Source organism: Mytilus galloprovincialis, chromosome 1, assembly GCF_965363235.1.
Source record: "Mytilus galloprovincialis chromosome 1, xbMytGall1.hap1.1, whole genome shotgun sequence".
NCBI lineage: Eukaryota > Metazoa > Mollusca > Bivalvia > Mytilida > Mytilidae > Mytilus > Mytilus galloprovincialis.
In genome coordinates, this window is record NC_134838.1 from 121,204,776 (window position 1) to 121,226,877 (window position 22,102).

Consider the following 22,102-nt stretch of genomic DNA (forward strand, 5'->3'; position numbering starts at 1 on the left):
GTCGTCTTTTAGACGGGACGTATTATGGTATACCGTTGTCCGTCCGTCCGTCCGTCCGTCGTCCACACTTCGGACAATAACTCAAAAACACTTTCACCAATTTCCATGAAACTTAAGTGAATTGTTTATATCTATTGACGTAAGCTCCCTTTCGTTTTTTTTTTAATTTCAGATTTTAAGTTTTGGATTTATGGGGCTTTATTCATAAAAAAGGGGGGATTTTCAACACTTCGGACAATAACTCAAAAAGGCTTTCACCAATGTCCATGAAACTTTTGTGAATTGTTTATATCTATTGATGTAAGCTCCCTTTCAATTTTTATAAATTTCAGATTTTAAGTTTTGGATTTATGGGGCTTTATTCATAAAAAAAGGGGGATTTTCAACACTTCGGACAATAACTCAAAAAGGCTTTCACCAATGTCCATGAAACTTTGGTGAATTGTTTATATCTATTGATGTAAGCTCCCTTTCAATTTTTATAAATTTCAGATTTTAAGTTTTGGATTTATGGGGCTTTATTCATAAAAAAAAAGGGGGATTTTCAACACTTCGGACAATAACTCAAAAAGGCTTTCATCAATGTCCATGAAACTTTGGTGAATTGTTTATATCTATTGATGTAAGCTCCCTTTCAATTTTTATAAATTTCAGATTTTAAGTTTTGGATTTATGGGGCTTTATTCATAAAAAAAAGGGGGATTTTCAACACTTCGGACAATAACTCAAAAAGGCTTTCACCAATGTCCATGAAACTTTGGTGAATTGTTTATATCTATTGATGTAAGCTCCCTTTCAATTTTTATAAATTTCAGATTTTACATTTCCGTGTTATGAATTTTTATGCTTAAAAAAGGGGGGATTTTCCAATTTTGGGACAATAACTAACACTTTCACAAAATTTTATGCAACTTTGATAAATTGTTTATATCTATTGACATAAGCTCCCTTTCCATTTTTATAAATTTTAGATTTTACTTTTTCTTAAGTAATGAATTTTTATACTTAAAAAAGGGGGATTTTATGAAACTTTGGTGAATATATTAATGTAACATCCCTTTTGATTTGTATATATATTTCCAGTTGATCATATAAATTCATTTAAAGCATAAAAGACAAGTTAAAAGAGCAACGGGCGTATCATGCGCTAAAGCGCAGCCCTTTATTTTAAAAAAACACGCTATTTTATGTTTTTATTTTTTTTTGCTTTTATTTTTTAATAGATGTGAGTTATTTTAAGACTGAAATGTATTTTGTTTGACATGTTTAAATGTTTTATGGTATCTGAGCAACAAAATTAGTTTAAAAAATTTATACTTCCATAATTAGGTCACTTATATAATATACAAATAATTGATCACCATTTCTACTGAAAATTTTAAAAAAACTTTTGACTCGTAATATTGAATTGTTCTTGGTTCAAGAATGATTTTTATCAAAAGACAAAAGATTATATGCAAAAATAGGAACAACTTATTCTTGAATTACTTGAAAATTAAGGTAGAAACACTTCCAAAAATATTTTCTTGCCATGTTCAGTGTTTATGATATTAATTATTTTTATGCCCCACCTACGATAGTAGAGGGGCATTATGTTTTCTGGTCTGTGCGTCCGTTCGTCTGTCCGTCTGTCCCGCTTCAGAAAATGAAAGTGGGAGTTTCAGGTTAAAGTTTTTGGTCAAGGTAGTTTTTGATGAAGTTGAAGTCCAATCAACTTGAAACTTAGTATACATGTTCCCTATGATATGATCTGTCTAATTTAAATGCCAAAATAGAGTTTTTACCCAAATTTCACAGTCCACTAAACACAGAAAATGATAGTGTGAGTTGGGCAACCGTGTACTATGGACACATTCTTGTTATATATATAAATATTATATTATTTTCTGTTTTGTTAAATGTGATTATACTTTTATTAGTTGTTTTGTTGATTGTAATTACATAGTAAGTAGTTGTTTTATTTGTTAGCATAATTAGTTGATTTTTCTATTACAATTGTATTATAATTAGTTGTTTTCTTGATATGGTTGATATTTACATGTCTAGAAAGGTTTATACCTTGTATTTGAAAAATATATATTTAACCTTTCATACTGCATTGTACTGGGGCATAGGAAAAATAACTCATTTTGATCTGAAAAACTCAAATCACAATATAAATCATCCTTTTGTGACTAGTTTGGATAAAAATGGGGTGGAAAAACAATGTATATCTAATAAAAAAATTATACATGTATAAATAGTAGAGATCTCTCAAAAGAGAAATCATCAGTTATAAATCTCACCAAAATCACTTATCAAGCAATTAGTATCTCATATTGGAAAGTTTTTACTTGTGTTTAAAAAGTGGTTCAATACAATCAATGATTGAATGCCGTTTCCCTTTCTGATATGAATAAATAAAAAAGATATTTTTAAAAGTAAGACAGTAACCTAGTAATACCACTATCCAAAAGACTTTTTGAGGGCAGCATACAAGTGTCTATACAATATATCAAGCTCATTATTATCCAAAAAATTATTTAAAGTTGTGAATAAGTTAAAACAAAAATTATAAAAGATTTGCCATCTATGTCAAATTCTTAAAAAACAACAAAAGTGATTTCAAAATAATATAAAAACATCAAATTTTTCAGAATAATATATAACGACCATTGTAAGGTTCATATAAATGACAGGCACAGACATATTATGTGGGGTGGGGGTTCCATTTCTGTTACAGCTAATTGTCTTGCTGGTTGTATGTTTCATATTTTGACCTTTTGAATATCTGCATTTGAATAGGTTCATGCTTGATTCTGTTATTTGTAATGAACCTTCTTATATATGTTTCTTTGTAATTTAATTATATTCATGTTGTATAAATGTTGCCAACTTTTATTGTTACTCAATTGTAAATCATTCATTGATTCTGTTTCTCTTTGACAGCTCAAGAAATATACTTTCTCTTCAACAACATTTTTAAAGATAAAAAAAGATTGTTTTATGAGTTTGTGAAAGCAAAGATTATTCATATTCAAAGACATGAACTCTATTTCAGTTTTAAATTAAGAGTCATGTATACACAAGTATGATTTAAGTACTGTATTTATATTGATCAGGAAATATCATTTTGAGTTCTAAGTAGAAAATTTTACCATTATTCAGATGAAGTGATCAGATTTGGAGTTATGAAAAGTATTGCTGAAAATTTATATTCAGAGATAAGATTCACTGCCTTTCACATCATAAGAAAAAAATATTATAGAAAAAAAGAATTTGTTGAAGAGAAAGAAAAGTTTTTTTTTCTGTCAGAATATGCTTTCAATGAAGAAATTTCAGGTTGGTGCACTGGGAAATGATACACCAAAAGAACAAGGAGGAAGTCCAGTTAAGAAACAAATCTTTTCATTGGTTGAGTTATACAACAGGGGCTTATTTGATCCAAACACAGGACTTGTTACTGATCCAGTTACAGCTTCAAACTTCTCTCTTGGGGCTGCTGTAAAACATGGACTTGTTGATGCTGTTAACACAGAAATCAAATTCTTAGACACGGGAGATTTTATGGATCTTGATTCCATTCTTGAATCCGGAATGCTTCAAGAACAAAAACTTCAAATTGATTCAAACACTGGAGAAATTTACATTGGGTCAAGTGCAGAAAAGATCATGATTAATCAATTGAAAATGAAATGTGAAGGCAGACGTTTGAGTCAGCCAATCAGATCTTTCCTTATGAGTGAAAATCGAAAGTTAGATTCAGAAACAGTAGAGGATAAAATCATAATCGACAGTGCAACTGGACATAAATTAACTTTCAAACAGGCCTTAGATTGTGGAATATTAAAAGTTATAGATGAAGGATCTTTTACAAGTGGTGAAATGTCAGATCGTTGTTTTGTCCGTGATACAGTAAATGAAAAATGGTGCTCATGGAATAAGGCTTTATATCTGAATATTGTAGTTGATAGTGATGCAGAAATTGATTTGAGGAAATTATCTAAGCAAAGCAAACATGTATCTTTTGAAGCTGATAAGCTTATATCTAGTTCAAGTGATAATTTCTCACGTGACAAACGTAAACATTCCATTGATGTGTGTCTAAAAGCAGATCTGCCTGTGACTTTAGATGCTGTGATTGACAGTGGTTTGTATGATCCAATCAAAAATACTGTAACAAATATAGAAACAGACGAAGAAGTGTCATTTAGTGAAGCACTTGATCTTGGTCTGATTCACATAGACTCTTTAGTTCGTGATCCAGTCAGTAAGGATATATTAACTCTTGGTGAAGCTATTGACAAACGTATTATTGATCCTGTATCAGGCAGAATGATGTTATCATCGGGGCTTCCAATTGCACTTAACTTTGCCTTAAGTAAAGGTCTTGTTGTGAGATGTAAATCACCGTATCAGCTGACATTGTCAGAGGTCATAGAAGAAGGACTTTATTCTAAAGACAAGGAAAAATTCTTATCACCAGATAATGAAAATGAGTTGGCCTTTTCTGAAGCTATATTTTCTGGTATGTTAGATTCTAGTTTGATTCGTGTCCGAGATACAAAGGAAGGCACAATTCATGAGCTAGATGTAGCTCTTCAGAAAGGACTTATAAATATAACATCTGGACGGTGTGTGGACACAGTCTCAGGGAATGTTCTCTCATTACTGGATAGTATTGAAAGTGGAATACTGATAGATTTGTCTAACCAGCCAAAGTATGGAGTTATGGATATCATTGAGGAAGATTTGGTCGAGGAGGATGGAGCCTTTGTTGATCCTGGAACTGTAAATCCAGTATCATTACAAGCTGCTGTAGATAGTGGTCTCCTTGACAGAACAGCTTTCTTAGTTCGTAACCTGCAATACCAGACATTGGTGACACTTGATGGGGCTTTAGCAGAGAATATTATTGACTCTAACACTGGAAAATATAAATGTTCTGATAAAAAGAGCATTACATTTACAGAAGCTGTTTCTAAAGGATATATTGTACAAAACTTGGGCAGTACTGACTTAAATCTTGTTGATGCTATACATCAAGATGTTTATAATCCTATCCAGAGGAAATTTACTGACCCAAGGACTGGAGAAATTCTCAACTTTAATGAGGCAATAAAATCCAAATTAATCAAATGTGAAGATATTCTTGTCAAAAATACAGAAACAAATGAAATAGTTCCATTTATTGATGCCACTGTCTCAGGACTTGTAAACATTGAGGAGTGCATCATTCATGATGTTTTAAGTGATGAGTTTTATGATTTGAAATCAGCCTTGGACAAAGGCTTACTACATCAGGCCATTCACTGTCCTGGACTTGGACTTGTTGAAGCTGTCAAGTGTGGTATCTATGATGTTGACTCTAAAGAGGTCATAGACAAAGTCTCAAAAATGTGTATAGGTATTAAACAAGGAATAGAGTTTGGAATCATTGATTTGTCACACACATTAGTGAAAGATGTTAAATTGGACACATTTGTACCATTAGATGTTAGCTTTAATGATACATTCTCAAGGTCAGAGAAGACAACAATATATTCTGATGACCTTGACATTGGAGAGAAAATCAGTGGAGATCTTATAGTGGATATTCCATCTCATGGTTTTACAATACCCCAAATAATAAAAATGGGTCTGTACAACAAAGATACAAAAAAGATAAGTGACCCAAGATATAATCTCAGAATGACATTGTCTCAGGCTGTTGTGTGTAAATTTGTAGATGATAAAAACACTAAAGTCATTCTAATTGACAAAGGTGTAGTATCTCTGAAAGATGCTATTAAATGTGGGGTCGTTGACTCAGAGACATGTTACTATATGGAAAACTTGTCACCCCATGATACAGTTTCAATGGGACTAATTATTGATAGTTTTGAGGATGAAATTAGACCAATTTTATCCACAGTAGACACACTTCTAAAAGATTCGAAAATAAATCAGTATTTGGAAATGAGACAGATACTAGAAACAAGCATGTCAACACAGACTGAACACAATAGACGCAGACATTTTACTCAGCCTCAGTTTGGCATTCAGAGGGCTGTTGAACAAGGAATTTTTGAAAAACATCGCTGTACCTTTAATGATCCAAGAACAAATATGTCTGTTACACTAGGAGAAGCTTTGAAAACAGGACTGATACATGGAATAAGGTCACGAGTTAAAAACCCAGAAACTGGAAAATTTGTTTCACTGTCTGAAGCAGCAGACAAAGGAATTATTAGTGATAAAACTGCATCTATGTTGGATAGGAAACATATGAAAACATTCCCATTAGAGAAAGCCATCGAGGAACATATGGTGTTTGATGTACCTTTTACAAGAGTCACTTTAGATGAAGCTGTGCATTATGGATTACTGAATATGCATACTCTTCGTATGCAAAGTATGACCAGTGATGATCGTGTGCCATTATCAGAAGCTATATTGTCTGGGCTGATTGACAATGAAGAAACATTGATTAAGGACCCTGTGGACAATACTATAATGGTCATAACACAGGCTGTAGATACAGGAATATTTATCCCACAAACGGCCCAACTAAAATGTGGAAAGGATCAAACTATGGATTTAATAACAGCCATCGAAAAAGGATTCATTTTGAATGGTAGAAGTCTGTGTAATGTTCTGAAAGTATCTAACTTGAGACAGAGATCTTCAGAAAGCCAATCATCGCCAAGGAATGTTCATATAGAAAAAGAAAAGATTATATCCCAAATGTCTCCCAAGAAACCAATAAAATTTGGAGAAGCACTTCGTCTTTGTTTGATAAATGCTGACACAATGGACTTTACCCTACATGATGATAAATCAACGCTTATAGAGGCCATTGATAAAGGAACTGTCGATGTAGATAATGTCTCTTTTTATGATGAAACTTCTGATGAAAGGATTCCTTTGACCTTGGCATTAAAGTCAAACATGATTGGTACAGGTGATCAGTCTTTACCAGAGGGAATTAGTTTTAAAGCAGCATTAGATAAAGGACTATTGGTGGAGAGGTTGACTCCGGCCATAAGTAATGACCAATTGGAAAATGAAGAAAGTGAATGGCAGAAAACATCAAAGGATATCACTATAGATACACTAATAACATCTGTGTCACAAGACAGTTGCAGAATAGGAACTCTATCAAATGCCATTCAAAAAGGTTTGCTAGATGATATAACTGGAATGATCAAAGATCCCTTCACTGGTAAACTTCTTACAATACAGGACAGTATTCATAGCCAACTGATCAATGCAGGAGCAATAGAGATACTATTTGGTGACAATGTTATATCTTTGTATGAAGCCATCAGTACTGGTATAATTGATCCCGTTCATGGGAAGTATTTAGACAATGGAATATGGAAACCTATTACATCAGAATATGTAAGTCAAAATATTATACCAGCAGCCTCAGCAGATCAAGTCGATTCAAAGAGTTCGGTTGAAATTTACGTTGAAGAGATCTTATCTAGTGATCAAAACAGAATCAAGCTACGAGAAGCTATCTCGTCTGGAATTTTGAACCAATCAAATTCCAAGGTAATTGATCCAGATACAATTCAGCCAATTACATTGCGTCGGGCAGCTAGTTTGGGTATGATTGACGTAAACACAGGAGATTTTAAAAACCCACAATCTGGTGACACAATAAGTTTAGTTGAAGCTGTGGAAAAAGGGTTCATCCTATCACCAAAAGGTTTAAGTTTGTACAGTGCTGTCAACCAGGGACTTTATGATGGTGAAAATAGAAAATTTGTTGACCCTAGCACAGGGAAGGAGCACTCCTTGCGTGAAATGATAGAGATGGAAATTGTTACATCACAGTGCCAAGAAATTCGTGATTTAGCTAGAGAGGGTATCATCATTACCTTACAGAAGGCCATAGACAAAAACATTATTGAATGGAATGAGAATGTTTATGTTAACCTAATGAATGACAAAGTCTATAGCTTCAATGATGCAATAGCTGCTGGTTTAATTGTTAGTAATATTCCAAGGGAAGGACTACGTGAAAGTCAGAATAGTGATGTACAGTTCCGTGGTCCTAGCCCTCACAGCTTTGAACATTCCAGATATAAATACCTGGCAGAGGCTCCAATGGGTCCATTACTTAACAGACCTCTTAATTTGGGAAATCGTTCTCGTGGAAGTAGTTCATCAGATTTATCTAATACAGATTCCTCAGGAACTGACAAAGATGGATTGTCATGGTTACTGCCTCTGTCATCAGATGCTATCAGGGAGATCATAGCTACAGCAAAGACTAGAAAGGAGTCTGTCAAGAAAGATGAACCTGATGGTGTTAAAACAGAGAAAGATGAAGAAGATGTCTCTGATGTTAAAGATAATGCTGTCGAGGAACATGACATTGCTGATGACAAGACATTACTAGACTCTAAAGCTGGAAAACCAAAACAGAAACAAGACTTATTGAGAACTGTATTGGAGAGTAAAATGACAGCTGTACGGAAGGTAAACAAAAAGCATGGGACATGACTCTGTGTGCTTCAACCTTCTGTTTGAATGAAATAATTCATGAATTGGATGAGACAGTGTGTTACCTTTCTGCGTTATGAATGACTTGCAATGTATAGTTTTGAATACCTTTGAATGAAAACCTGTCGTCTGCAAACATAACTTTCGTTCTGCTTGATAATACTGAGTTTTAAGCATGTGACATTAGTTCTTATTGTTTTTGCATGGTGACCAGTCAGGATGATATTTCTGTTTTAAAGCTTTTGTGGACTTGAGCTCCAGAATCCTGCATGATATGATTGAAACAATCCTTTACTTAAAACTTAAGTTCTATTTTGTTACAAGTGATATATTTTATGAATGTAAATATATGAAATGATTTTGTATTAATTTTAATATGTATAGTTTTTGAATGCATGCTCACTGCTGAACTTTCATTTATATGAGAATTTTTTTATTTAATTTTCATTATGTGCAGTCCAATATATTGATTAAAAAAACCAGGTTCTATGATATAAAGGCCTCAAAAACTCCAGAAGTTCAGCTGTGACTAATGAAGTTTAAATGCATGATTCTTTATGCATTGCTTCTTGATATGTCTTATGATTTCAAACAATTTGGTTTCTGAGATATTTCCCTTAGAAGAAAGGCAATCAGTTAATCTTACAGGCATGAGTGACACATTGAAAGAAGAGCAGTTAAATTTTATGCCAACAGATTTTTAGAAACTAATTGTATTTCTTCAAGGGAAACAACTTTTACATATGCTGTCTAAAATTTTTTGTTTGAAAAATAGAAATATACAAAATATATTGTTGCAGAAGACTTGATAATAGATTTTAATACTCAAAAAACATTTTTTTTCAAACATTATATGTATGAACTGACTGCATGTGAGAGAGTAGACTCTTCCTTTAAACTATAGTAATATTCTATGTAGATCTTAATCCAGATTGTGATGACTACACTTAAACAAGTGAGAACATCATCTCCTCAGAAAATAAAGAATTGTCATTGACTTGTGAATTTTGATATTTCTTTCTTTCTTTCATATTTGGCTCTTGCCAGATGATAAAAATGAAACAAAATTTCTGTATTGTTTTATTTTTTAATATAAACATTGTCATTTATGCCAAAGTAAGTCTTTATTTCCCGACTTTTTCATCACATTGGGGTTTGCTACTCCTATCATTTTTGGATGAAAATAAATATCTTTTATAAAAATTCATAATACATAAAACATTCCAAGTATTTTAAAACAAATTTATGATGTTTTACTTTATTCTTTCACACTGTGTTTGCTTTGAAAGTCGTTTGCTAAAATTAAATATATAAAAAGTAAAGTGAACTGCTTTGAAAGCTTGTACTATAGTTATGAATGCAGTGCTGCATGGTTAATATTAATTTGATTGGTTTAAATGTTTTAACTGCGTTTATTGTCAGATTTTATCTTTTATTGCATGTTACTATTGTTTTAGTTTTATCGTTTTCAAAACATCCTTTAGATTTTAAGTGATTAAAAGCTACAAGTTTAACCAGCTTGCATGATATTTGATAATACATTTAATCCTGAAGTAAATGAATTGAAATAACAAACAAACAAAATATTTTCTTTATTTTTTTTTCTGATTTAGTGCACATTTTACAGCATTTTTCCTTGCAAATCAACGCTCATATTTGCATGCACATGTTTTAGTAGCATTCAAGGTCCTTTAAAATGATAATTAGATAGTTCAACAACATTGTCTTATTTACACAAGCATGAACACGGAAGACGATTTTGCACTTTAACCTCTCCAGTTTGCACATGATATGTACATATTCTACTGTGTTTGCTGTAAATAGTGTATATCAAATAATCAGATGGATTTTTAGACCGATCAAGAAATGTTATAATTTGTTTTTTTAATTTCCAAAAGTCTAGCGTATTTCTATTGTCAAAAGAAAGATATAGATTCAGAATTTATAAGATTTTTCATATAGATCTACTCATATTTTTTGTGAAATTCATTTATCCATATGGCATGGTTGAAATTATTGTTTTTTGTGACACTTTTGCATTACCTAAATAGATAGTAAACTTGTTTCTGATGCCTTCAAGTAAGTTACAGCAAACACAACCATTGTCTCTTATTGTAATGATTTTCCTGTCTATGATGTAATGAAATCAGCATGATAATTATTATTGTGATTTTATTTTACTACTGCACACATGAGAATGTAATGTATTCATTTAACAATTATCTTGTTTATTCTATTTTCAGTGACTTGGTGGTAGTCAAGTGGTGCCTGCTGTTCCCTGCACCTCCTACCTAATTTTTAGCTTGCTCTATCTCTCTTTTTCTTTATCTCTGCATGCGAGTTAGTAGGCTTGTGTTTATAATTGAATGTATTACATTTATTCTTTACATAATATATTGAAATTACCCCCCAAAATAGTTGGCTCTTTATCTATATACAGAACACCCTTGTATTGGTTTTCTTACTTCTCTTAAAATTGTTCCTCGGGTAATACATATTTAATCATATATAAAATGCCAGAAAATGTAGATACAGTACCTCTAGTTCAGATTTCTTTTAACTAATATTTTTTTCTTTAAATGAATGAAATTCCAATTAACTGAGTATAGAGCATGTTAAGGGTTTCTATACCTGACACATAGCACTAGTGATTTCAACATTTAACCAGTGAAAAGAAAATCAAATGTTCCAGCTTTGCCTCAAGTTGCTTTTTCCAAGATTCCTGCTTAATCTAAATGTTTACGGCACTATTTGTGTTGTTATGTATCAACAATAGCACTCTATGAAATAATCCATTCAAATGTTTCAGGGTCGATTAGTGGATTCCTATGATAAACTTGGTCAAGACCTCAACAATGAACTGAATTGGCTGTCAGATGTGGAACAGCTTCTTAGAGATGATCACCCAATTAGTGATGACCTGGACAAGGTTAAAGGTCAACTACAAGCTCAAAAGGTATATTGAGTTTTGTAATTATAGAAATAGAATATTTACAAAAATGACTTTACAAAGATGAGTAATTATTATCCATGACAGACTTATATATAAAGCATAAGTCCTTCTTACGGAAAAAAAATAATTACTTTTCAATGATTTTCAGAAGGCAAAACCATCAATATAGGTCTTCATTCCACAATTTTTATTGGTAATCATAAACTTGATAAATTTTCTATGGGAACTAACCCTTAAATACTATTTATATAATTTAACTACATATGTATGATTAAATAAGAAATGAACAAAGAATGTGTATTATATTTACAGGATCTTATCTCCGACATACAACAACATCAACAGCCAATAGCAGCTCTGATTTACCAGACTGAACAGCTACTAGAGAACCATGAGGAGGAGCTTACACCAGAACAGGTCACAGAACTTCAAAATCTCACATCAAATCTTAAGTCAAACTTTGGTAAATGTCAGAAAACCTCTAGTACACGACTGAAACATCTGACCACAGCCTCTGATGAACTGACCAAACACGAGGCAGAGCATGAGAAGTTCTTAGAATGGGTTGTCACAACTGACAATGGCCTTAGAGCTCTAGAAATAGAAGCTCGTAATCTGGACAGCATAAAACAAGTGACAGATAAACAAATGGTAAGAAGAATTTTTGTGTAGCAAATCAATTTTAACAATGACTATAAACGCCGTTGAGTTGATAAATAAACTTGGATTTGATATCCATGTATTCTTCTATTTAAAGTTTTTAATTAGTGATTTTTAATGTGATAAAAAAAAAATGTATTCAATAAACTGTTAATTAGATTTTAAAAAATATGTAAGTTCTATCTTCTATCTTGCTAAACTTGCAATTTCTATTACTGTGGATTCATTTATTTTCTTGTGTATCAATTTTCGTGGAATGCTGAAAACTTGCATATTCATGGATATTTAATTTCGTGGTTTTGCCAATCTCTGTATACAAAGCCTATTGAAAATGTGTTATTAGTAGAACATTTGAATTTGTGGTTCAACTATACCAACGAAACCCACAAAAATTGGTATCTAATGAATAATAATGGATCCACAGTATTAAAAGTGCTATTATAACCTACATATTTATCATTTGTCATTGATTTAACCTCAATTTAGAAAGTTCATCAATAGTAAGCTTTATTTTTAATTGCTAATTACATTTTTCCACAGAAAATGATGAATGATATAATATCCCACCAAGCCGACACCAGATTCTTGACAATGACAGTACAGAAATATATGGAGGAATCAAAGGTTAGTTCAATAGGTGTTTGATGGCAGACATATGGGCATGAGGCAAACCATGATATACATAAAAATAACAGTTTTTCTTACAAATAAAACATTAACAACTGACATCTGTCTTGACAGATTTAAAAGGTCCCAACAATATCTGGCAGCAAAGTTAAGATCAGCTGATAGATAGACGAGTCATATTCTTTGATATTAACTGATTAAATGTTTTGAGAAGGATTTAAAGAGAAAATCAATAAATTACATTATATAAAAGTAAGTCATTCTGCAAAATTTGTCAATCACATTGGCTTACTATTATTAAGATGATGTATAGTAATCATCATTATTCGGAGGAATAAGAACCAAATTTTATTTCAGCTGAAAGACTTGATAATAAATCTGTAATTATGTCTTGAATATTAATAGTATACATATAAACGTATTTCAATTTTTATTTATGACTAGCACTTCTGTAAATGTATGGATTGCAAAAAGGTGATATTCATAGTAAAGAAAAAAGGAAGAATTACTCATTTTTTTACACCTTTCTTTTCAGCTGCATAAACTTGAAGTAGATGCCTTCAAAGCTAATCGTAGAAAGACTTCCCGTCTCAGCTGGATAGGAATGGAGGGGATGGACGCTGAAACTGTCGCTGAGAGGTTAAAGGATACAACCACAAGATACGATGAAGTCCAGTTACGATGCAGATCTTTTGGTGACAAACTATCTTCTGTCTCTGCTAAACAGAGAGAATTCAATGACGGAACATTTAAATTATTATCTTGGTTAACTGGTACCGAAGAGAAACTTTCCGATTTAAGACAGGAACCAGGTTCTGTTGATTCTGACAATTTTCAAAATCAAATGGAGATGATGAAATCCTTAAGTAGTGATGCCATAGCACATAAGTCACAATTAGAAGAATTAGAAAAATCTTCACGAGAACTGATAGCTGATCTACACAGTCTGTCAATTGAGACTTCAGATATAGATGGGCTACAAGAAATCATATCAGATATCAGTGATCGACAAGAGGAAGTTGTGGCTGAAATTCATGAAAGGACAAATAATTTACAAACTGCTCTTACAAAGTCACAAAATGTTGAAGATGCTTTGGACAATATGTTGACATGGTTACGTGACACTGAGGGTGCATTGAACAATCAAAGACGTGCAAGTCTCAGTCGTTACAATTTGAATGAACAATGTCAGAATTTAGATCTAATCAAGGCTGATATTGACAGTCACAAACCTAGCATAGAAGCTATCAGAAATGAGGCTAATGAACTGATCAAAACTTGTGAACTTGACACTGCTAAATCCATAGAGGCCAAGATTGGCAATCTTGAAGCACACTTCCATACTGTGCAGGATAAATGTAAAACAAGAAATCAGGACTTACAAGAACTTTCAGAAACTTTGGAAGAATTTCATGACACACTTGATAAGTGTAAGCACTGGATTGCTGGGAATACTACAACATTAGAAGATCGGGAATGGAATAAAAAACCAGTAGAAACTGTCAAAGATATTGTTGAAAAAGTATCCGCCGAAAAGGTTGACAAACAAAAAATCATTGATGAATTAAGATCTCTTGGACAAGCTCTGATAGAAGATTCTAGAACTGGAGAAGTTGGTGCCGTCAAGGAATCTCTCAATGATTTAGACAGGAGGTGGCATGATATGGTGGCATTGCTATCTGAACGTGAACAGGAGACACTAGAGAAAGACAGACAAGGAAGTGAATACGAAACAATGAAAAAGAATGTAGCTGATTGGTTAACCAAGGTAGAGAACAAAGTAGATGGTTTTCAACCAGTGGCTGTCGATGTGGATATAGCTGAAAACCAAATAGAAGAATTACAGGTATGTTTATCATTGTGGGAGGATTTCTCTTTACTGATACTCATTCATGTAATGTTGCTCCTGGCTTAAGGATTTATAAATTTATAGTACACATTAACTAAAATGAATCAAATGAGATTTTGTTTTAAAATACTAATCTAAAAGTTCAAAAAGGGATGTGCTTGAGTTTATTTAAAACTTTTTACTATTTTGAATAATCAACCATATGAAGAATTTTTTTTTACATTTGAATTTCTTTGATTACTTATTCAATAAATCATACTGGCTTTGATAGTTTTCAGAATTAAGATTTAATGCAAATTATATAAAGTAAAAATGTGATTTATTTTTTTAAAGATTTTTAAAAGGCAGTACCAATACTCAGCTACTTGTAAACAATTGCATTGGTTTATTTTAGCCTATGTTACAACAATACACAGAATATGCTGAAACTGTTGATGAAGTGAATGACCTTGGAGCAGCTTATGATAACCTTCAGAATCCAGACACCAGACCAAGTAGTCCATTCAGAAAGATTATGAGTAAGTGCAGTAATATAATCTACAGTGAAACCTTTCTGATCTGCACTCTTAGAAAAACAGTAATCTGTTTAAGTGAACTTTTGTATCAGTATATCAAGAAATAAAAAAGAAATTCCAGTAATCTTAAATTGTTTTTCACTTTATTTTTTAATAGAATGTTTGGAAATAAATGGATAAGTTGAAAAATGAATTAAATAACAGCATAATTTAGAAAAAAAAATGTTTGTAAGGGTTATTTTCTGGTAGTTAAGATACCAATATACTATCATGATATAAAAGATGGAACTGGCTGACTACAAACACTTTTAAGTGTTTAGCCTTGTGACTGTATATAACATGAATTTGTTCTTATTTTTAGGAGGTAGAAGATTATCCAGTTTAATGTCACCAAGAGTCCGAAGTCCATCGCCATCATTTACTTATCCATCGTCCCCATCACCCAATGTAATCAGTCCTGCTAGTGATTCTAGTGGATTCAGTAGTAAAAAGAGTTCCAGTGACAACTTTAATCTGGAAGGTAAATCTTTTACTTTGGCTGATTAATTTACATTCATTCTATTTAGAAGTAGTATTTTAGATTAAATAATATATCACCTTTTTCATTTGATATCAGCACCCGTGCCTCAGAGACTGTTGTTTGCTATAATATGTATCCGACTTAACAGTTACTTTAATTTTCATTTAATAGATCAAAATATTTTAATCATTTTATACTTATCACATATTTTGATGATCATGAAATAATATTTTTACAGATTTGACAGAAATTCAACAAGAACTAGTTGACATTAATCATCGTTATGACCTTCTGGGTGACCGTCTGTCAGATCGTCACCAAGAGTTACAGAACATGTTGTCAAGTACCAAAACATTCCTACAGGATGTCAATGACCTTATGACTTGGGTTGATCTTAAGGAACTGGATGCCAGTCTGTCTCCTTCTTTACCTACCAGTGAAAGGGAGGCTAAGAAACAGTTGAAACTCCAAGAGGTAGTTACAATAGTTGACTGACAGTAGCAGTTGGTTCAATTAGATGATATCAGATTATTAGAACGCACTACACGTATATTCGACTATCATATCCAATGAGATTTCTCCACTCTGAAAAAGATACTGTTAGAAAATTTACTGTTGAAAAGAGTGAATATTTTGTAAATTCCTAATACAGCAATGCTAGAGTATGCAGCACACTTAATTTAGATGTCATCCTTTCTGAGAAAAAAATCCAATGCACAAGATGCTTGCATGTTTAAAATGTCTTATCCCTTTACATCCCCTAATAAAAGAAAGGGAGAGATCAGTGTCACCTGATCATCAGATTGTGCAAGTATTTAACAAATAAAAGAAATTGTGTGAACTATGCATGATCGTTTATCTTTACTTGCAGACACTGCATAAAGAGTTACTTGAGAAAGAGGCCCTAATTGAGGACATCAGAAACAAATCTCAAGAACTGATGAAGACAAAGAAAGGTGTCCCTGGAATGGACAGAGTTCAACAACAGTTTGCTGAATTAGGTAACTGTTTTTTTTTTAATGAGTTTTCTTTTCATATCATTTTATAAATGCATGTTTTCAATATCCCTCCATCAACATGCTGTCAGTGTGAAAGGGAAAATAAAAGTATAAAGTAAATTTTTACTTGCAGTAACTTAAATGATAAGATGCTGCCAACTCTATTAGTCTTACTTATAAATTTTTTTATGAGTTTGAATCATCGGAAGAATATAACTAATTATGTTTACTTTTCCCAGATGACAAATGGCTTGATGTAAAGGTTGCCTCAGAACAACGAAGAAAAGCTTTAGAGGGAATGGTATCAGACATCAGAGACTTCAAGGATGCTGGAGTACATCTACAGAAATGGATAGCTCAGAAAGAAAAAATGGTGGCCGTACTAGGACCAGTAGCTACAGAACCATCTCAGATCCACAACCAACAAGAACAAATTAAAATCCTGAAAGAGGAAATTGCTGGACAGGAACCATTATATGAACGTTTAATCCAGAGTGGACATAGCATCCTGGACAAATGTCAGCCAGACTCTACAGATGCTGCTCATATCAGTGAGAAGATGGCAGTTATCAGTAAAGGATGGGACCAGCTCAGTTCTCGACTCGGTGAGAGAGACAAGACACTTATTGCAGTGGAGGGAATGAGTGCTGAGTTTAATGAGACATTGCAGTCATTACATGACTGGCTGGGTGACTACACTGATAGAGTTGATGGAGTTAATACTCAACCCACCAACCCAGAGGAACACCAAAGACAGATACATAGATTACAGGTACGTTATCACATTTAAAATCTGGCTCAGCATGTCTGTCTAGAACAAGAGAGAATATCAACAAGTGATGTAATATTTTCCTGCCACATGTTAAAGTTTCATTAGATAATACCAACCATGTAAAATCAAGTAAAAAATAAAATGTGATTCTAATTTGATTTATTTTCAGTCATTAGAAGGTGAACTTGTTAATCAGCAGCCATTATTGAACAAACTAAAGGAGCTTGGAAAGAAGGTTGGTGACAATACCAAAGATCTTAGTACAAAATCTGAACTGAAGAACAAAATATCAGCCATAGAGAAACCAGTCACTGAAATGGAATCTATACTTGGTAGGTATTAAATGAAGCGAGAAAAAAAATTGTATACAAACATTTTAAGTAGAATTTGTGTTTTTTTTAAAAGCTTTTGATATTGATAAAAACAATTTTACAAATATTTTAATCTGTTCTTGGAATGGTTTCTTCAGTTGAGTATGGATTTTTCAACTGTTTTCACTTATTGAATCTTAACCCTTTTAAATAGTACTTAACTCACGGCCGACACTCGGCTAACCGAGAGATTGGTCGGTTAATCTATATTGAGTATGCGGCTATATGGGCGATTGGTCTGTTAATCGGGTTGGTTATACGTCTGTTAAGAGTAAAACGCTTAATTTAATGTTAAACTCTATTAAATATACAGATTTTTGGCATGTTATAAAAACCAAATCAAAAAAAGAAAAGTGTCTGACAAAATGATATCTATCATAGAACATTTTGCACTTGTAAAAACATTTCTTAGTCTGCGCAGTTTTCAGTAAAACTAAAAGGCATCGCGCAAGTATGTAGTATTTATGCTTATACGCATAGCAATTTTTTTAATAAAAGGCGAAACAAACAAATTTAGATAATACTAGAACACACCCGTGATATCGCGGGTTCGTGACTGAATTAAAGTATATAACTATGCGCAAGCCTTATTTTAGTATTAGTATTGTCATCTGATAAAGTCATGCCGATTATAAGATACAAAGTTTTCTCTGCTATCAAATCTTTCTGTTTGAACCCGTCGAACTGGAACTTATCAATTATTGGTAATATTAATTATTTAGAAAACAAAAGGTCCTGGAATGGAGTATTTTTTAATCAACAGCATTGTCCTTTATTAGTTATAAATAAAGTTGAATTCTTTGATTCGCTGTAATTGAAAACTGTACCTATACGCCTTATTTTTAGTCACAGATTTTTAGTATTCGTATTGTTATCTTAGAAAGTCTTACCGATTAAAATACTGCAATAGGTAACAATTTGACAATTTAGTAGTGTCAACCCTGTGATTATGACCCGTGTATATATCATATTAGTCCTGACTACACCGTTTGGTGGTGCGCCTGTCAGATGCGGAACGTACAGATAAGGTAATAGGTAACAGGTGGATATACTATTGGTATCGGTATCGGACTCGACCCGGAACTTCTTAATTATTGGCAATATTAATTACGTGGAAAACAAAAGGGTCTGGAGTGGTGTAATTTTTAATCTACACCTTTGTACTATATTAGTTATATATAAAGTTGAATTCTTTGATTCGTCGTTTTTACGTGATGACGGCTGACAAATTGGACCTCGTAATTTTAGTATTATAGATTTAAAGGACAAAAAATAGTACTGTGGTTCTAAAAAATAAATTGACATTAGTAAATATTTCATAATTGTAAAATAATGTGAATAATACCATGCTTTAGTGAAAATTATGGGAATAAAGTCTGTTAATGGGTTGGACAATTGAAATTGTGTCAGTTAAGAGTTATTTAGCCACGACAATAATTTTGCTACCTTTATATTTTCCCTTTGAAAAATTTAAGAATGAGATGTTCCTGAGTAAACAAAAATGACAATACGGTGCCACAATATTCTAGAAAGCATTTTTATTTTGACTTTCTTTGCATTTTATTGAAGGGTGTGTCACTTCAACATAGCGTGATATGGATTGGCCTTTGGAATATGCATGAATTTTTTATTGACGTTTTCAATCAGCCTTAATTTTTGTGTCTGTTCGAAGTAGCACGTTCTCAATTCCGACTGAAAGTGTCTTTCTAATACAACACAGGGTACATATAACGTGTTCTCGTTCACATATGAACATGATATTTGTCACTGGACGTTAAACCCTAATTCGTCAACATCATCCAATTGGTTCTTTTCTTCTATTACTTAATCATATGTTGTTTACAAATCACTCTAAAGAAATAAACGGAAAGGAGCGAATGCAGTTACATTTGGTTAATTTAAGTTTCAATTCATTTTATTCCGTGGTAGCCGGTGAAGTCCATTTCGGGTTTTTGCGATTTCGCCTTTCATATTTTATAGGGCAAAAACGGTTTCGCGTTTTCAACTTCGCAATTTCGCGTTTTCGCCATATAGAATATGAAAGTCGAAAACGCTAAAGCGCTAAAACGCAAAATGTCATTAACCTGCCATCATAGTTGTCCGCATGTAAACTTCTAGAATTTGTCACCAATATAAGTACATCGCAATCCGTTACTGTTTCAACAGCCATCGGTGTTTCATGTGTGTATTCTTAAACAAGTATTATTTTTCTCTCGTTACTCTCTACTGTCCTTATATATTATTCTATACTAGAACACACCCGTGATATCGCGGGTCCGTGACTGCGTAAGCCTTATTTTAGTATTGGTATTGTCATCTGATATTAAAAGTCATGCCGATTATAAGATACATTGTTTTCTCTGCTTTCAATTTTTTTCTGTTTGAACCCGTCGACCTGGAACTTATCAATTATTGGTATATTAGTATTATAGATTATGCGTTTCCATCCAGATTCTTGTGTATACCATGAGGGTCCGGATTGGGGTATTGTTTATTTCTGTATTCTTTAAATTGTTATGTCATTTTTTTCTACATTTTATTTATCTTACTCATTATTCTTTCTTTATTTTTCATATTTTGTCATCCCAATATATTTTACTAACTGATGTTTAGTTACATTACGACGTTTATCTCTGATTTATATACTTGTTACCAATGTAGATGACAAATTTGTGTCATTCATGACAATTAAACAGAATCAACATGATATATGCGATCATTCTTGGATGAAATTAATATTACTTTTTGAAACCGTTTTTTTATCAATTTTCAATTTCATGTGTTGTTTCCGTATATGTTATGTTTCATTGCTCATGTGTTGTTTTCGTATATTTTAGCCGCTTGTCTTGAGCCTACTCATTTGATCCGATAACACCCCATATAGCAATAAAATTATACTTTTATTGCCATTCATAACTCTTAACAGACCGGGTTTTATACATCCGACCAATTAACAGTCCAGGTTTTAAATAAAGATTGATTTATGTTACCAAAATACAGATTTTCGTGTAGATTTTTCACACAATGATATCAATATGGTTAACAAACATAATACCTTCCTTTTTTCGATGTTCAAAATATTGAATGCAATTAAATTTAACCAATGTGTCATTTTGTGTACATTTTATGTGTGTAAAATGTGTATAAATTTATTGATGAGTAACCCGCCTTTTCATTTTATAGATCATACATCGAAGCTAGAAAAATAATAATTACACCACTGAATTCAGTACATTGAATTGTTTTGTTAGACATGAATACTTTTTATGATGAAAATATATTTAGAAAGTTATACAATGAAACATGCTGAACTTTCAATGATTTTCTCGATAACACCTGATTAATAGACTTTAGCCAACCCGATTAACAGACCAACAGCCGATATAGCCACATACTCAATATAGATTAACCGACCAATCTCTCGGTTTGCCGAGTGTCGGCCGTGTAACTGTGACCAACTGACATATACAACAATAATTGCTAATAGAATGATTGTTTATTTCATCATTAGCTGCAAAGAAGACCAGTATAGAACAATCAAGTCAGGAGGGAGAACAGTTCCAAGAAGGCTGTCAGGAAATACTGGACTGGGTATCTGATCTCCGTGCTAAAATACAGGAGCAACCACCTGTGTCTGGTAACCTTGACCTCCTGAGGGAACAAGCTCGACAACAAAAGGTAGGCAATAAACTTTACTTTTTAATGGTTTTAGTCTAGGTTTTCTTTTCTGTAAAGTGTCAATGCTAATATTTTGAAATACAGAATTTTACCAACTTTGTTTTAAATATTACATATATCTTATTTTCTTCTCCCAATGAAATATAATAGTCATACAGACAAAATACAGGAGATGCCGTGGATTGTCGTTATTGCAGATTATCTTGATATCTTATTTTTCTGTCTTCAGTTAATCACACAAGATATCAATGAGAGAGGAACTGAGGTTAGAGATATCCTACGTAAAGGTAACAAATTACTGGACACAATGCCGCCATCCAAACACTCTAAAGAACTTGCTGAGAAGTTAGAAGACATTAAAACAGAGTGGGAGGAGCTTAATAGACAGGCATTACAGAGATCACAGCAGATCGAGGCTAGTCAGAAACATGGACAGAACTTCCAGGAACAACTCGACAAGATATTGATGTGGCTGAACATTGATAATGAAAAACTGGCTAATATTGTACCCAAAAGTTTAGATAAAGATGTGGTGCAAAAGAAACTCAAGGATGCTCAGGTAATATAATTTTTTTAAAAGATGCTCAGAAATTGAAACAAAAACAATTCTTTTTGGTCCTAAATGATAACAGTCATATTGTATTTCTGAAGTGTACTATTTAATATTATCTTTGTTTAGTATGC

At 32.6% G+C, this 22,102-nt stretch overlaps 1 protein-coding gene across 19 annotated transcripts in view; it reads left to right on the forward strand.

The window, feature by feature from the left end:
• Positions 1-22,102, forward strand: part of LOC143055569 (microtubule-actin cross-linking factor 1-like) — a 141,541-nt gene that overhangs the window by 78,996 nt on the left and 40,443 nt on the right. For 17 of the 19 annotated variants that reach the window (XM_076228756.1, XM_076228727.1, XM_076228783.1 and 14 more), the window contains 13 exons: positions 3,322-8,451; positions 11,285-11,431; positions 11,741-12,079; positions 12,629-12,712; positions 13,251-14,561; positions 14,959-15,082; positions 15,441-15,599; positions 15,838-16,073; positions 16,471-16,600; positions 16,837-17,369; positions 17,539-17,701; positions 21,252-21,418; positions 21,648-21,977. In XM_076228756.1, the coding sequence (XP_076084871.1) occupies positions 3,322-8,451; positions 11,285-11,431; positions 11,741-12,079; positions 12,629-12,712; positions 13,251-14,561; positions 14,959-15,082; positions 15,441-15,599; positions 15,838-16,073; positions 16,471-16,600; positions 16,837-17,369; positions 17,539-17,701; positions 21,252-21,418; positions 21,648-21,977 (8,853 nt within the window). The remainder of the gene's footprint in view (positions 1-3,321; positions 8,452-11,284; positions 11,432-11,740; positions 12,080-12,628; positions 12,713-13,250; positions 14,562-14,958; positions 15,083-15,440; positions 15,600-15,837; positions 16,074-16,470; positions 16,601-16,836; positions 17,370-17,538; positions 17,702-21,251; positions 21,419-21,647; positions 21,978-22,102) is intronic. The other 2 variants (XM_076228833.1, XM_076228838.1) reach the window with 1 other exon arrangement.